This window comes from Poecilia mexicana, unplaced genomic scaffold, assembly GCF_051168715.1.
Source record: "Poecilia mexicana isolate PSO_F unplaced genomic scaffold, ASM5116871v1 scaffold_12, whole genome shotgun sequence".
Classification (NCBI taxonomy): Eukaryota; Metazoa; Chordata; class Actinopteri; order Cyprinodontiformes; family Poeciliidae; genus Poecilia; species Poecilia mexicana.
The window spans coordinates 26,527,555-26,542,322 of record NW_028263381.1 but is presented as its reverse complement, the minus strand read 5'-3'; the positions used below and the strand labels follow the sequence as shown (position 1 = coordinate 26,542,322).

The 14,768-nt window shown below is 46.1% G+C and overlaps 1 protein-coding gene across 1 annotated transcript in view; it reads left to right on the top strand.

The window, feature by feature from the left end:
* The window catches only part of dcc (DCC netrin 1 receptor), a 118,872-nt gene that overhangs the window by 80,662 nt on the left and 23,442 nt on the right, over nt 1-14,768 (top strand). Inside the window, exons 21-24 of the mRNA XM_088011222.1 lie at nt 1,049-1,111; nt 6,620-6,776; nt 7,010-7,233; nt 7,311-7,427. Of these exons, the coding sequence (XP_087867348.1) occupies nt 1,049-1,111; nt 6,620-6,776; nt 7,010-7,233; nt 7,311-7,427 (561 nt within the window). The remainder of the gene's footprint in view (nt 1-1,048; nt 1,112-6,619; nt 6,777-7,009; nt 7,234-7,310; nt 7,428-14,768) is intronic.

Genomic DNA, 14,768 nt, shown 5'->3' with positions numbered 1-14,768 from the left:
GTCTCTTTATTCATGACGAGTTAAAGAGTTCAGAGGAAAAACATCCCAGATTTACCAGAAACAATTTAATAATTTAATGGGTTTTTCTTTAGATGAGCCTCAAAACCCACCATACAGGTGCAACATATGATTTTTAATAGAAATGTGTTTATTAATGCAGAAAAAGCCTTCAGACATTTCATCAGTCTTACATGGCAGAAGAATGTTTTATTGTTAAATATTTATTTGATCCTTTCATCCCTCAGCAACACTTTGACCTGCCTGAGGCGTTTCCTGGTTCAGCTCAAAGGTTCTGGTTCTGGTTCTGGTCCATTTCAGCCTCATTTAAACAAAACGCTTCAACATCTGAGACCTTTCTGAGCTGAAAGTGAAACCAGCGTCAGAAAGATGGTTTTAAAGAGCGCCGCCACTTCCCTCTGCCGCGCCGCGGCTCGGCGTTCCCTCAGCTCGGTGTTCCCTCAGCTCGGCGTTCCCTCAGCTCGGCTTTCCCTCTGCCGCGCCGCGGCTCAGCGTTCCCTCAGCTCGGCGTTCCCTCAGCTCGGCGTTCCCCGCGGCTCGGCGTTCCCTCAGCTCGGCGTTCCCCTCAGCTCGGCGTTCCCCTCAGCTCGGCGTTCCCTCAGCTCGGCGTTCCCTCTGCAGCTCGGCGTTCCCTCAGCTCGGCGTTCCCTCTGCAGCTCGGCGTTCTCTCAGCTCGGCGTTCCCTCAGCTCGGCGTTCCCCCTGCCGAGCCGCGGCTCGGCCTGCGTTCGGGTCAGAGAGCTGAATGAACGTAAAGCTGGTGGATCAGGTCCGTTTCTACGAGCTGATGGAGAATCTTTCACTTCTGTTCATAAAACCATCAGAATCCAGAGATCAGTGAGAAACAAACTGGAGGTGAAACAGAAAATCTTCAACTGATCAGAACATCCAGAATCACAAACCGGTTCTGAAAAGTCCAGATGGTGTCCAGAAGGTCCAACGGGTCAGGAAAGAACCGGTTACTCAGGTTCTGCTGGTTCTGTTGATTCTGCTGGTTCTGTTTATGCTGACCTTTGACCTTTGCCCTGCAGGTCGGGGAGAACACGCCTTCTGGCCGTCCGACACCAACCTGATCGACAGGAGCAGCATCAACGGTACCAGAACCACATCTCTGCTTCTCAGCCGGGGCCGACTGTCAGAACCCGTTACCGGGCCGGGCAGCAGAACCGCCGGGCCCTGACCCGTTCACGGCCCGGCGGCCATGTTGTAGAGTGTTAATATTCTGAACGGTTCTGCTGGTTGTTTCGGTGCTGAGCCACATCTGAAGTTCTGCTGCCGACCCAATTGGCTGTCCGTTAGCATCGCCGCTAGCAGCAAAATTAAATTAGACCCACAATCAGGCGATCAGTCAGCGCCGCTGTGAACGGATGGAAACATCAGGCGTTTGGTTTTACGTCCTCCAGGCTGACCGATGGAAACAGCGGCGTTAGCATCGTTTAATTTCCACCGCAGGAGGAAAAGTCTGGAAATGTGACAGGCAGGTTCAGAAAACGGACCAGGAGTTCACAGCAACGCTGTCGCTTTAAAAAGTCTGAATACGTTTAACTAGAGATTAAACGTTTGACTTCAACTCATTTTCCAGCAGGAAAACTTACAGCAACATGAACTGATATTATTTTTAAAGTTTCTCTCCATTCAGAATGATAAATACTGGCTAAACTCAAAAATCAGATCTTTTTATGGTCCCTGAACGCCTCACACCAAAAACCCTTCATCACTCTTCAGTGTGGATGCTGCTACAGTTACAGCGCTAACTCCAGAGCTAATTTAGCATTTTTGCTAACTTTGAAAACATTTAGCTTCCACTAAACTATTTCCAGATAAATTTTAATTTTCCAAACTTTGAGTTGATTAAAGTGTGTTGAAGATTTGGCTGTCAATGTTTATATTCATGCTCTTATTTTGGAGTCTGTTTACAGACCAGGTCCATTTCCTCTCCTCACGTCCCCATCCGGGCGCAGCGCAGCTAATGACGTTTATTCTGTACCCAGAATGCACTGCTGTAGTTCTGCGGTAAACTGTTTAAAATCTACTGATGCCTGAATTGTTGCTGCGGTCAGTTAGGCAACATTAGCAACAGAGCTAGCAAAACTGAACAAGAATGAAACTGAAGCCATGAGTCAAAGGTCAGATCCAAAGAATCACTTCCTGAAGCGCAAAATTCACAGAAAATTTAAAAACGTGTTCAGGGTGAAATAACATGTCAGCATTGTTGAATTTAGCGCTTAGGCATTAGCTTCTGCTAAATATTGTTTTGAATAGCACTTTAGCATTAGCTTCCTCTACATACCATTTTGTTTTAGCGCTTTAGCTTCTGCTAAGCATCATGTTGATTTAGTTGTTTAGCGTTAGCGGATATTTATCGTCTCCAAGGATAAAGTCTTTTCCACAACTAAAGCTGATCATAAATAACGTTTATATTTTTGCTTTAGGTTCATAGTATCTAACTTTTCAGTCAGTGGTGCTCAGCACTGCTGCTGAGATAAGAATCCCCGTTAATTCAGCCATTAATGACTAGCTTAAGGCTAATAACGGCTGTGAACTCTGACCCCGGCTGCAGGCTGAGGCCGGCTCTAAAAGCCCGGCCTGCTGCTGTAAATCACCGGTTTCATCCCAGCCGTTTTCTTTTTATTGCTCCATGGAAAGAAATTGTTGGGTTGGTTTTCCTCCAGGGGTCAGAGGTCAGAGTCAATATCTGGGGCTGATGCTGCCGTTGTTTGGACGGCAGTTGAACAGTGAGGAGCGTAAACTCTTAGCAGACGGCAGTCGCCATAAATCTCTGACCTCTGACCTCCTCCGGCTTCGTGGCGGGTCGGATCCTCGTTCATCAGCTCAGCGGCATTTTATCTTTATCGCTGCTTCGCCGTTTGTGTCGCAGAGCCTCGGCCCGCCTGTAAAAGATGAGCTGTGGCGGACGGTCACCTCCAGCTCTTGACCAAAGGTCACTTCCTGCAGACCGGCTGCTGATTGGACGGCGGCGGTTTGGGTGGCGCCCGGCTGCAGCAGCGATTCTTCTGCTGCCTCTTCATTTTCCCTTTCTTCTCCCAAGGGAGGCCGGCGCTCGCCGTTGTCAAGATGTATACCTCTGCTGATAGCGCCAAGCAATTAAAGTTAAAAATATCTGCGATTTATGCAGGAGGGAAAATGGCATTTCAGCTGCTGTAATGGAGGCATTAACATCTTTAGCCTTTGTAATTTCCTAAATCTTCCCTCAAGTAGCTTATGAGAGCAGTCACTCACTTCCTCTGCTCTTTCCTTTGTTTGCTGCACATTATAAATGTAACAGAATAAAAATACACCAGTCTGCTGCATCTCAGAAATGAAACACAACAGACTCATTTTTTAGAAGTTTATTTTTCTTTCAGCTCTTCAGCAGGTTGTTTGAAACCTGCAGACAAATCCAACTCAAACTTTTTTCACTAACACTTTATTTGAAGGGGGTTGAATAAGACTGTCATGACACTGTCATAAACATGTCATAACACCTGTCATGAACATGAATTCATGAATATTTATGACTGTTGTCATAAAGCGTCATTCGGTAAATTATGACACTTTTAATACAAAGTTGACATTATTCAAAATGTCTTTGTTATGACAACTTGACATTAACCAGGAAATCATCACTGTTTAAACTTTACCTTTAATAACATAAAGTTACCTAATTTTTAAAGTGCAATCAGTAAAACTTTTATAACAGATTTATATCAGTAATGACTTCCTGGTTAATGTCAAGTTATCATAACAAAGACATTTTGAATAATGTCAACTTTGAATTAAAAGTGTCATAATTTACCGAATGACGCTTTATGACAACAGTCATAAATATTCATGAAGGCTTATTCATGTTGATGACAGGTGTTATGACATGTTTATGACAGTGTCATGTCAGTCTTATTCACCCCCTTCAAATAAAGTGTTACCCTTTTTTCTTTTAGCTGAAAGCAGCAATAAAAGAGTTTCAGTTCTCTGCTCCTGAAGCACGGCGGTGGCAGCATGATGTCACCATAACGTTCAGATGGACTGAGTACCTAACATGTCTGCAGACCCCACACATTCTGGACACTGTTCAGTCTTACCTTCAGGGCGATGCTGCAGAGATTTGCTAAATTAACAGGGAGCTTCCACATCAATTCCTTCCATGTTTGCCCAAATTCTAACTTGTCTTCAGGTAATTCAACAACCGCTCAGCTGATTATTAATTATCAGAAAACTTTCCTCTCTCAAATCATTTCCATCTGAATGAACATCTCCAAATATAAACTGCGGCTGCCGCAGGTTTTCACGGCTTTTAAATAAAACCTAATTATGTGAGGTTTACTATGAAGCACTAGCTTTGGTAGATTTAGCATTAGCAACTTTAGCTTTAGGAGCTTTAGGGTTAACAATGTTAGCATTAGCAGCTTTAGCATTAGCAGCTTTAACATTAGCAGCTCTAGTTTTAACGTTAGCAGCTTTCGCATTAACAGCTCTAGTTTTAGCGTTAGCAGCTTTAGCATTAGCAGCTCTAGCTTTAGGATTAGCAGCTTTAGCATGAGCAGCTTTAGCATTAGCAGCTTTAACATTAGCAGCTCTAGTTTTAGCATTAGCAGCTTTAGCATTAACAGCTCTAGCTTTAACATTAGCAGCTTTAATGTTAGCAGCTCTAGCTTTAGCATTAGCTGCTTTAGCATTAGCAGCTCTAGCTTTAACATTAGCAGCTTTAATGTTAGCAGCTTTAGCATTAGCAGCTCTAGCTTTAGCATTAGCAGCTTTAGCTTTAGGATTATCAGCTTTAGCATTAGCAGCTTTAGCATTAGCAGCTCTAGCTTTAGCATTAGCAGCTTTAGCTTTAGGATTATCAGCTTTAGCATTAGCAGCTCTAGCTTTAACATTAGCAGCTTTAGCATTAGCAGCTCTAGCTTTAACATTAGCAGCTTTAATGTTAGCAGCTTTAGCATTAGCAGCTCTAGCTTTAGCATTAGCAGCTTTAGCTTTAGGATTATCAGCTTTAGCATTAGCAGCTCTAGCTTTAACATTAGCAGCTTTAACATTAGCAGCTTTAGCATTAGCAGCTCTAGCTTTAACATTAGCAGCTTTAATGTTAGCAGCTTTAGCATTAGCAGCTCTAGCTTTAACATTAGCAGCTTTAATGTTAGCAGCTTTAGCATTAGCAGCTCTAGCTTTAGCATTAGCAACTTTAGCTTTAGGATTATCAGCTTTAATGTTAGCAGCTCTAGCTTTAGCATTATCAGCTTTAATGTTAGCAGCTCTAACTTTAGCATTAGCAGCTTTAATGTTAGCAGCTTTAGCATTAGCAGCGTTAGCATAGCGGTATGCTCAGATAAACCTGGGTGGTGAACTGAAGAGGCTCAGTCTGCTCCGCTTGTCCCATCAGTCAGCAGGTGATGCAGGAGGTGCATTAACTTAACAAGGTGTTAAATGTTTTCATTCAGCGGTGGGATGATTATGATAGGAGGTCATTAATCAAGTCTTTTCCTCGTCTCCGCCCAGGAGAGTAATTAGTCTGTCATTCTGCCCGTCCTGACCGAGTCTCCTCAACTTCTCCGCCTGCCGCCGACAACAGAGGAGTTTGACTTTAACGATCTGCGGCTTCGCTCCCTCAGAGCGGCGGCGGCTCGCTGCAGAACCAAATCAATGCAGAATGTGGAAAACAGGGAGAGGCGGCTTTATTAGATGGAAGTTTAAAGGGAAGCAGTGTGGAGTCGTGGTCTGCAGCTGGACGCTTTGATGGATTGAGCTTTTCATTGGGAGAGACGAGCGAACGGAGGAGAGCTGCAGGGCCTCTCTCTCCATCACTACAACATTTTTCTTCATTTCTTCCTTTCATCCGTCTTCTCTCCACCTTCACTGGTTTTTTTCCTCCTTTCTTCTCCTTCGGTCTCTTTTCCTCCAAGGTCAGCTCGATGGTTCAGTCCTCTGGTTTTTCCCTCCATGCAGACGGATTACCTGAACTTTAACTCATCCCAGTTATCAGACATCCAACATGGCCGCTCATGATGCAGCAGCTCGTTGCTTTTTCTGGACTTTTCTTCATCACTTGTCTGGTTGAATTGCTGCTTTCTGCCTTTTTGCTGCGTAACCATGGCGACCGTCTCTTCCAGCCATCATAATGGCGGAGCCTCGTATCCCCTACTCCAACATCTTTCCAATCGTTCTGCAGAAGGTCATCGGAGAGTAGTAGGAGAAAGTAGCAGCAACTTAACGACAGCAACAAAACATTCAGATAAAGTCCCAGCCAACCTGCTCAGGGTCAGTTTTTATTTAGTGGAACAAGGTTTTTATTTCCTCTGGTTTAATGACATTATTTGTGCTGACGTTTTCTTTTCTTTCAGCCGTTTCCTTTTTGGTCTTGTTTGAGCATTTGGTGTATTTTTTTCCATTTTAATTTTCTGTGCCATCTTCTTCCTGTAGGGTCTCAGTTATTTACTTATTTATAGAAATACATTAAATCAGGCACTTTTTGGTATTTTAACTGTCATTGTGTCGTTTATCAGATGGACGATTTGATCAGTTTTCTGCCATGTTGAGTCTGGATAGAATCAGTTTGTTGATCACTGTTTAGTGTTTGATATCCTGACCCCGCCCCCCGATGCTTGCAGAGTCTCCCATTGGTCAGATGCGGCCGCCGCACGGCAGCGTGACGCCTCAGAAGAACAGCTACCTGCTGGTCATCATCCTGGTCTCCGTGGGCGCCATCAGCGTGGTCGTCGTCACGGCGCTCGTCTGCATCCACCGCTCGTCCTCCCAGCAGAGGAAGTGAGGCGCTGCTCCGACTTCATGCTCAATAGAAACACAAACAGACAGAAAACATTGTTTAATAGATGAAGACAAGCTGCAACAGGAGGGTTTCTAGTCTCTGTGTTTCGGCCGATTAGTTCCAGATCTGTGGTGAATAGAAGCTGAATGCTGCTTCTCCATGTCGGGTTCTGGTTCTGATGTTTCTGTCCGGTCCGTTGACTCGTTCACTGACTGACCCGTTGACCCGGCAGGAAGCGGGCCAGCCACGGCGCCGGGAAGCGTAAGGGCAGCCAGAAGGAGCTGCGGCCGCCGGACCTGTGGATCCACCACGAGGAGATGGAGATGAAGAACCTGGAGAAGGCGCCGAGCGTCGCCCCGACCGGACGCGACTCGCCGCTGCAGGCCTGCCAGGACCGCCCCCAGGTGGCCCACAGCCAATCAGAGAGCCAGATGGGCAGCAAGAGCAGCCACTCAGGTACCGGCGGGCGACCCGGCAGAACCTCAGGGCTCTGCTCAGAGAAACGTCCGGAGCTAACGCGGCGTTTCCCCCAGGAGCCGACGGCGACGAGGCGTCCAGCGGCATCTCCACTCTGGACCGGTCCGTCACGGCCAGGAGGGGAACCAGGGGCAAGATGATGATCCCCATGGACCTGCAGCCCAGCAGCACGCGTAGGTCACACCGGGGCGGGGTGTGTGTGTGTGTGTGTGTGTGTGTGTGGGGGTGTTTTCTCTGTGTGTGTGTGTGTGTGTGTGTGTCTGTGTCTGTGTGTGTGTGTGTGTGTGTGTCTGTGTGTGTGTGTGTGTGTGTGTGTCTGTGTCTGTGTGTGTGTGTGTGTGTGTCTGCCTGTGTCTGTGTGTGTGTGTGTGTGTGTGTGTGTGTGTGTCTGCGTGTGTCTGTGTCTGTGTGTGTGTGTGTGTGTGTGTGTGTGTGTGTCTGCGTGTGTCTGTGTGTGTGTGTGTGTGTCTGCGTGTGTCTGTGTGTGTGTGTGTCTGTGTGTGTCTGCGTGCGTTTGTTTGTAATACCTTGTGGGGACGATTTTCCTGACATATGCTACGTTGTGGGGACCAATCGCTCCTCGTGGGGACCTGAGCCTGGTCCCCACGAGGGGAAACCCTGTTTTTGGGTCAGGGGTCAGAGTTAGGGCTAAGGTATGAATTGAGTTTTGGTTGGTTAGGGTTAGGAAAAGGGTAAAGGTCAGGTTTAGGCTGTAGAAATGAGAAAAAATGAATGAAAGTCAATGGAAAGTCCCCACAAAGATAGCAAAACAAACGTGTGTGTGTGTGTCTGCGTGTGTGTGTGTGTGTCTGCGTGTGTGTGTGTGTGTGTGTGTGTGTGTGTGTCTGTGTGTGTGTGTGTGTGTGTGTGTGTGTGTCTGTGTGTGTGGGGGTGTGTGTGTGTGTGTGTGTGTGTGTGTGTGTGTGTGTGTGTCTGCGTGTGTCTGTGTGTGTGTGTGTGTGGGGGGGGGTGTCTGTGTGTGTGTGTGGGGGTGTTTTCTCTGTGTGTGTGTGTGTGTGTGTGTGTGTGTCTGTGTCTGTGTGTCTGTGTGTGTGTGTGTGTGTGTGTGTGTGTGTCTGCGTGTGTCTGTGTGTGTGTGTGACCTCAGGTTGAGGTATGGACTAGGACGTTCTTACTGCAAGAACTGTGTGTGTGTCTGCGTGCGTTTGTTTGTAATACCTTGTGGGGACGATTTTCCTGACATATACCACGTTGTGGGGACCAATCGCTCCTCGTGGGGACCGGAGCCTGGTCCCCACGAGGGGAAACCCTGTTTTTGGGTCAGGGGTCAGAGTTAGGGCTAAGGTATGAATTGAGTTTTGGTTGGTTAGGGTTAGGAAAAGGGTAAAGGTCAGGTTTAGGCTGTAGAAATGAGAAAAAATGAATGGAAGTCAATGGAAAGTCCCCACAAAGATAGCAAAACAAACGTGTGTGTGTCTGTGTGTGTGTGTCTGTGTGTGTGTGTGTGTCTGTGTGTGTGTGTGTCTGTGTGTGTGTGTGTGTGTGTCTGTGTGTCTGTGTGTGTGTGTGTGTGTGTGTGTGTGTGAGAACTGGACTTCTGCTGGTTCTGCTCCTTCAGATATCAGAGCCGATTCATTCCTGCTCTGTTTGCTCGTCGATCTGATGAGGATAAAGAAACTCAGGATGATTCCTGACGAACGTCAGTCTGGATTATTGTTATTATCCAGAACCGGGCCGTCCAGAACCGGGCCGTCCAGAACCTCCAGCAGCGCCGCTCCGGCTCGCTCCTTTAAACTCCAGAGCTTTTCTTCCTCTCCTCCTCCTGGGTGATGGCTCTGATGAGTTGTTTCATATTCGCAGCATTAATTCCAGCGCCGGAAGCGAGGCGCCGGCGCTGGATGTTCTCGTCCTTCAGGGAGCTTATTAAAAGATAATTTGGGCCGAAATGAGGAGATGATGGACGCCTGGTGGGGAGAACAAAAAATCTTTGTTCCTTTTACTTAAACTCCAACAGCTGAAGATCCAAAACCTCCCAAAACGACCAAATATTATGAATCTAGATCGACTGCGAGTGTTTTAATCCACTTTAGATAAAACTGACTGACTCCAAATATAGAAGCTTATTTAGGTCAAAAATTCCTTAAAAGAACAAGTTCATGGAAAAATGTCTCATTATGATCACAGTTACAATCCATCAGATTACAGCAGCAGATTACTGCCATCAGGGATTATAATCCAATAATCTGCCAGAGGAACGAGTTCTTTTCTTTCATCAGATTTAATGGAAAATTATCTGAAAAGTTACTGGATATTTAGTTTTGTCTTATTTTTATAAAATATTTGGACTAGAAAAAAGACAAAAAGTATTTAGTGGCAACGCTTCTGATGCTGCAGCTCCAGCAGCTGCAGCAGCTGCAGCAGCTGCAGCAGCTGCAGCAGCTGGAGCAGCTCCAGCGTCATGGAGTCGGTTCTGCTCCAGCCCTGGAGGGAAGAACTCAGTTAGTCGGGTTAGCCTGACTGTCATGGCTCTGGACTGATAGAGGAGGCTGGAGAACCCAGACAGAACCAGCAGGCGACCTCAGGTTGAGGTATGGACTAGGACGTTCTTACTGCAAGGCAGCATGACTTCCCCGCCTTCAGCTGATTCATAATAAATAGAATAAATAAATTAAACACGGGGCAAATGTAGCCTTTTAATCCGACATCAGGCTCCTGTTTCATCGCCACGGTAACGCCTCTGCTGCTCCTGCCTCGTTTCTGCGGTTTGTGTGTGAAGCTGCTTTAATTCCCACCGAGCCGAAGATGTTGAACATCTTCAGAGTCTCAGTGTGAAGCAGATCTAGTTCAGCAGCAGCAGCAGCGTCTAATTACAGCCTCCATTCTGCCTGCGTGCTGCGGTTCTGGTTCTAGATCTGGATCTGGTTCTGGTTCTGGATCTGGTTCTGGTTCTGGATCTGGTTCTGGTTCTGGTTCTGGATCTGGTTCTGGTTCTGGATCTGGTTCTGGTTCTGGTTCTGGACCTGGTTCTGGTTCTGGATCTGGTTCTGGTTCTGGATCTGGTTCTGGATCTGGATCTCAGAGTAATTATCCGGCTCTCAGGACGCCGCCGGGCTTTTAGGGTTTCTCTCTCTTCTCATCTTCCACCTTGTTGTTTATAGACGCCGCGTCAAACAGGAACCACAGAACCGAACAGCGACGAGGAGGAACACACACAGGAACACACACAGGAATACACACAGGAACACACACAGGAACACACACAGGAACACACACAGGAATACACACAGGAACACACACAGGAACACACACAGGAATACACACAGGAATACACACAGGAACACACACAGGAACACACACAGGAACACACACAGGAATACACACAGGAACACACACAGGAACACACACAGGAATACACACACACACAGGAACACACACAGGAATACACACAGGAATACACACACACAGGAATATACACACACACACACATGAATACACACACACAGGAATACACACACACAGGAATACACACACACAGGAATACACACACACAGGAATACACACACACAGGAACACACACAGGAATACACACACACACAGGAATACACACACACAGGAATACACACACACAGGAACACACACAGGAATACACACAGGAACACACACATGAATACACACAGGAATACACACACACACAGGAACACACACACAGGAACACACACAGGAACACACACAGGAATACACACACACAGGAACACACGAACACACACAGGAACACACGAACACACACACACAGGAACACACACAGGAACACACACAGGAACACACACACACACAGGAACACACACAGGAACACACACAGGAACACACACAGGAATACACACAGGAACACACACAGGAACACACACAGGAACACACACACGAACACACACACACACACAGGAACACACACAGGAACACACACAGGAACACACACAGGAATACACACAGGAACACACACAGGAACACACACAGGAACACACACAGGAACACACACAGGAACACACACAGGAACACACACAGGAATACACACAGGAACACACACAGGAACACACACACAGGAACACAGGAACACACACAGGAACACACACACAGGAACACAGGAACACACACAGGAACACACACACGAACACACACACACAGGAACACACACAGGAACACACACACACGAACACATACACACAGGAATACACACACACAGGAATACACACACACGAACACGCACACAGAGGAACACACACACACAGGAACACACACAGGAACACACACAGGAACACACACACACAGGAACACACACACAGGAACACACACAGGAACACACACACACAGGAACACACACAGGAACACACACAGGAACACACACAGGAACACACACAGGAACACAGGAACACACACAGGAACACACACACACAGGAATACACACACAGGAACACACACAGGAATACACACAGGAACACACACATGAATACACACAGGAATACACACACACACAGGAACACACACACAGGAACACACACAGGAACACACACAGGAATACACACACACAGGAATACACACACACAGGAACACACGAACACACACAGGAACACACGAACACACACACACAGGAACACACACAGGAACACACACAGGAACACACACACACACAGGAACACACACAGGAACACACACAGGAACACACACAGGAATACACACAGGAACACACACAGGAACACACACAGGAACACACACACGAACACACACACACACACAGGAACACACACAGGAACACACACAGGAACACACACAGGAATACACACAGGAACACACACAGGAACACACACAGGAACACACACAGGAACACACACAGGAACACACACAGGAACACACACAGGAATACACACAGGAACACACACAGGAACACACACACAGGAACACAGGAACACACACAGGAACACACACACAGGAACACAGGAACACACACAGGAACACACACACGAACACACACACACAGGAACACACACAGGAACACACACACACGAACACATACACACAGGAATACACACACACAGGAATACACACACACGAACACGCACACAGAGGAACACACACACACAGGAACACACACAGGAACACACACAGGAACACACACACACAGGAACACACACACAGGAACACACACAGGAACACACACACACAGGAACACACACAGGAACACACACAGGAACACACACAGGAACACACACAGGAACACAGGAACACACACAGGAACACACACACACAGGAACACACACACACACAGGAACACACACAGGAACACACACACACAGGAACACACACAGGAACACAGGAACACACACAGGAACACACACACACACGAACACACACACACAGGAACACACACAGGAACACACACACACAGGAACACACACACACAGCTTCATGTTTGTATTTTCCATCTTCAAATGTTTGCAGGATAATTTTCAACTTTTCAACGTTTTTTCATTTTTCTGCCTCAGTTATAACTGAATATTAATGAAGATAAAATTATTTGATCTCATTATATATAAATAACTACGGGAGAATATAAATGACCATTAAATTTCCTCCTCTGCTCTGCTTATCCTCTGTGTTTTGGTCCAAAATAAAATAAAAAATGTTGACGAAAAATAAAAATAAACTGATTTTTAAAAAACTGAATAAAAATAATTTTGTAACTAAAAAATAATGTAAAAAAAGTGAACTGAATAAAAATTGAAAAAAAGTTTGAAATTATAAAATAACGCAGAAAAACATTAAAGCTGAATAAAGTTGAAAACTTTTCAGATTCATATTTTTTTTATTTCTTTTTTCAGTTTCAAAATGATTTTTGCAGCAAACTTCATGGCTCTAATGTAGCTCCATAGCTGCTTCTCTGAGGTCACTGCTGATGTTGCTACAGGAAGTCAAACTGATCAGCAGATAAAACGCGTCTCTGCAGAAAACAAATCGCAGTCGGTGAGAACCATCAGAACCGTCTGAACCATCTGGGTCGGTCAGAACCATCAGAACCGTCTGAACCATCTGGGTCGGTGAGAACCATCAGAACCGTCTGAACCATCTGGGTCGGTCAGAACCATCAGAACCGTCTGAACCATCTGGGTCGGTCAGAACCATCAGAACCGTCTGAACCATCTGGGTCGGTCAGAACCATCAGAACCGTCTGAACCATCTGGGTCGGTCTGAACCATCAGAACCGTCTGAACCATCTGGGTCGGTCAGAACCATCAGAACCGTCTGAACCATCTGGGTCGGTCAGAACCATCAGAACCGTCTGAACCATCTGGGTCGGTCTGAACCATCAGAACCGTCTGAACCATCTGGGTCGGTCAGAACCGTCTGAACCGTCTCCAGTGTTTCGCTCAGTCTCCTCCTGGACGTTCGGAGGCTCTGCCGTCGCTCGGCTCTTTGCCTCGTCCTCAGGCTGAGGTCCAGATCTCCGTCCGGATTCTCCCTTCACGTTCCGGTCGGAGCGCTGCTGCCAGGAAACCTGAACAACATTTTCTCCCGTTCAGCTCCATCGATCGCAGCGTCGATCGGGACGTATTGATCAGCAGATTTCATTTGTGTCGATTTGAGCTGCAATCATTTTAAGAGAAGCAGTTTGATTACAGCAGCCAGATGACCAGAGACGATTGGGCCAGATCCATACTGGTATTGATCGGGAATATTGATGGATCTGGGAGGCTACAGGTTGATCCGGCCTGCAGCGAGCAGAAACTGAAACCAAGCCGGAAGTTCAGGATCCGTCTTCCTTCCATCGACTTTTCCTGCAGTTTGTTCTTTATGAAAACGTTTCTGAGCAGAGAGTCGAGACGTTGAGAGGAAACGGAAACAAAAGCTGCAGAGCCTGAAGGATTTATTTCATTTTTATCCGACCAGAGAGGTGAAAATGTTTCTGCTTCTGATCACTAAACTGAGACCAGACAGGAAACCTGACAGCTGCTCTCAGATTACGGTCCAAACCAAACGGATCATGTGTGAAACTTCATGGTTTAAAAACACGCTGGAGACTCGCCACAACCACATAACCTCAGGTCATCTAAAGTTTTAATGGCCTAGTCAAAGTTCATACCCCCATCTGATTGAAAATCTGGAGCAGGACCTGCAGAGATGAAAGTGTAAAACTTAATGACGTGAAACTGAGCTGGAAAAGATGTGAGGTGATGAAGTCAGACAGAAACTCTTTAATTTTTAAAAAGTTTAAAGAAATTATAAAAATTTAATGCAGATAAAGTTTAATATGCATTAAAGCTAGCTGAAAAGTTAGTGACGCTAACCCTAAAGCACCAATCATAAACATTAGCTCCTCTGTCACTAACATGCTACAACACTGGACTTAGCAGAAGCTAATGCTAAAGCGCTAAAGTATTCAAAATATACCTAAAAAAACAACGAGCCTCAATTTTTAACATAATTTACATCTTCGGTAAACCATTATATACTAGAATTGTTTATTTCTGGTTCTTCACTATCTGTAGTTTATCTTAAATATTAAG